The 2470-nt window shown below is 47.9% G+C and overlaps 1 protein-coding gene across 1 annotated transcript; it reads right to left on the bottom strand.

Annotated features, from left to right (window-relative positions):
- Positions 1-1431: 1431 nt before the first annotated feature.
- On the bottom strand, positions 1432-2095 carry LOC117870807 (claudin-6-like). The gene is given in 1 exon segment (XM_034758183.1): positions 1432-2095. A coding segment is annotated over 1 exon segment (630 nt). The 5' UTR covers positions 2062-2095.
- Between the last annotated feature and the right edge of the window lie 375 nt (positions 2096-2470).

Raw genomic sequence — 2470 nt, 5'->3', positions numbered from 1 at the left:
GAGACACGGAGGTAATTGTCTTGGACATTCTGCTAGTCAAAGTTAACCAGAATGTAAACAACACAGAAATGAGACAAAGTTGCGGAAAGGAAAAGATGAGTAGGACACTGCACAATGCTAAACTTCATCTGGGTATGTAAACAAAAATCATAGTTTTTAAGAAAAAATATGACTTCTCACTGCCCATCTAATAATTCAATTACAAGACATCAACATGTCAAAATATCTCCGGATTCCTTTGCACTGAAAAACAGGTTATTCTTAAACAGTCTGTGTGTGTCCATCCCTGGCAGTTAGCAATTACAAGTTGCCATTTTAAACTCTAGTTTAGACCCAAATATTATCCCCAAAGCTGTCAAGGGATACATGTTCAGCAGGAACTGTTAGAGATGTTTCTAAACTGCAGGATTACTTGGCACACAGTTTTTTATTGATTTTGTTTTTGTTTGTTTATAAAGAGAAATAAGTGGGGGCAGAGGGGGAGGAGAGAGCTAATATGATATGGAGATGTTCACCGGAAGGTCACTAGGCTGAATTCAGCTCAGGTGAAATGTATTGGTCTATCTCAAATTAGGTATTGATCTCTGTCCAATTTCAAGTTCAAAAGGGAAAACAACAAAAAAAACACCACCATCCTTGCTAGCCATTTAAGCTGAGAAGACAAGGGTTGACTGCGCCTGGAAATTTAACTTCCCCTCACCTTTTGAAGTAGTCCCTCCAACATGAGACCACGTCAGATGCTACATCCAAGAGCATCACATACACACGGAGGAATGGAAATGACAACAAAGAACTCTGTGCTTTCAGTGGAGATCAGATATATATACCCAACAATGCCTTCTGGGATCTCTCCACCAGAAAGGAATGGAGCCTTCTGTGGGCAACTCTGTTCACTCTCACCAGGGATCACAACTGAACCAACAACATCTCATGACCCACAGTAATGCAAGCAGTTGATCGATATAACATCATCAGAAAGGTCCCCTGATCGTCAGCCATCACCAGGAAGAGATCATCGACTGACCCAACACACAGAGCAGACTCTCTGTGTCATACCTTGGTTATAACCCTGATTTTCAAGGGTCAAGGAAGTCCTAGACATCCATATATGGCAAGAGTTGTCACAACCCTTTAACTACTCTTCACCACCAAAGGCAGATTAAATACAGGTCAACGGTTGCATAGACTGCCCATGTCAAGAGATGGATTTTTGAACTGATGCCAGACACATGCTTCCTTTAAAGCAATCATCCCCCTTTTCTCCAAAAAGGCGTAATTGTTAAATTCTACCAGCAAAGGAGCCAGTACCATTGGTCCAGCATGAAAGGACACCACCCCCAAACCAGCCAGCTTTGCAACAGGGAGTCTCATGTGGAGAGGGGGCTCCGCCCTCCACCCACCCCCACTGAGAAACCCCAGGCCGCCTGCTCCTCAGACATAGTTTTTGCTGGGATAGTCACTGCGGGGCTGGGAGTCGGCGGCAGTGTAACAGGCGCTGTAGTTGGTGCTCTTCTCAGGATAGGTGCAGTAGAGGAGGCCGCCCCCCAGAACCAGCAGGGCCATGGCAGCCCAGCCGATGTAGAGCGAGGCCCCCAGCTTCCTCTTCTGAGCTTCGGACACCGGCGGGTTGTAGAAGTTCTGGATGATCGTGTTGGCCAACCAGCATATGGGGATGAGGCAGAGGATGCTGGAGACCAGAAAGACGGCTCCAGAGACCATCATGATTCACACCTTGGAGCCTTTGTCCTCCACTCAGTTCATGCACTTGGTGCCCACAACGCTCACCAGCAACACCAGCACCAAGATGACCATCATGGCATGGGCGGCCTGCAGGTCCTGGGGCAGCACCAGCATGGAGTCGTAAACCTTGCACTGCATCTGGCCTGTGCTCTGCACAATGCAGTTCATCCACAGCCCCTCCCGGTTGTTCTGCGCCACCACAATGTTGTTGCCAATGAAGGCCATCACCTTCCACATGGGCAGGGCACAGGAGATGATGGAGCCCAGCCATCCCACCACCGAGAGCACCATGCCCAAGATCTGGAGACCTGCTGAGGCCATGATTGGGTGGGAAGGTGCCTGTCTCTCCGCAGTAACTTTCCTTCCAAGGTACGGCTCCTCCCCCTCAGCCCCAGCACAGGCGCTCTGTGTCGCAGCCCAGCAAATTGCAACAGGCAGCAGACAATAACAGGCAGCCTGACCGTGTCCCCCATCACTACCAAGTCCTGTGTTTTGGATGATTTTGTTAGTTGTTTTAAAAAAGTCTCATCCACATCTTCTTCCTGATTGCATGGTCTATAGTAGACCCCTATCACAACATCACCCTTGCTTTTTACCCCTTTTATCCTTAACCAGAGACTTTTTGCAGGTCTGCCACCCACTTCCATCTCAACCTAAGTCCAAGTGCATACATCTTTGATATACAAAGCAACACTTCCCTCCTTTTTCTCTGCCTGTCCCTCCTGAACAA

This window comes from Trachemys scripta, chromosome 1 (genome assembly GCF_013100865.1).
Source record: "Trachemys scripta elegans isolate TJP31775 chromosome 1, CAS_Tse_1.0, whole genome shotgun sequence".
Classification (NCBI taxonomy): Eukaryota; Metazoa; Chordata; order Testudines; family Emydidae; genus Trachemys; species Trachemys scripta.
This window is presented reverse-complemented; position numbering and strand designations above follow the sequence as displayed.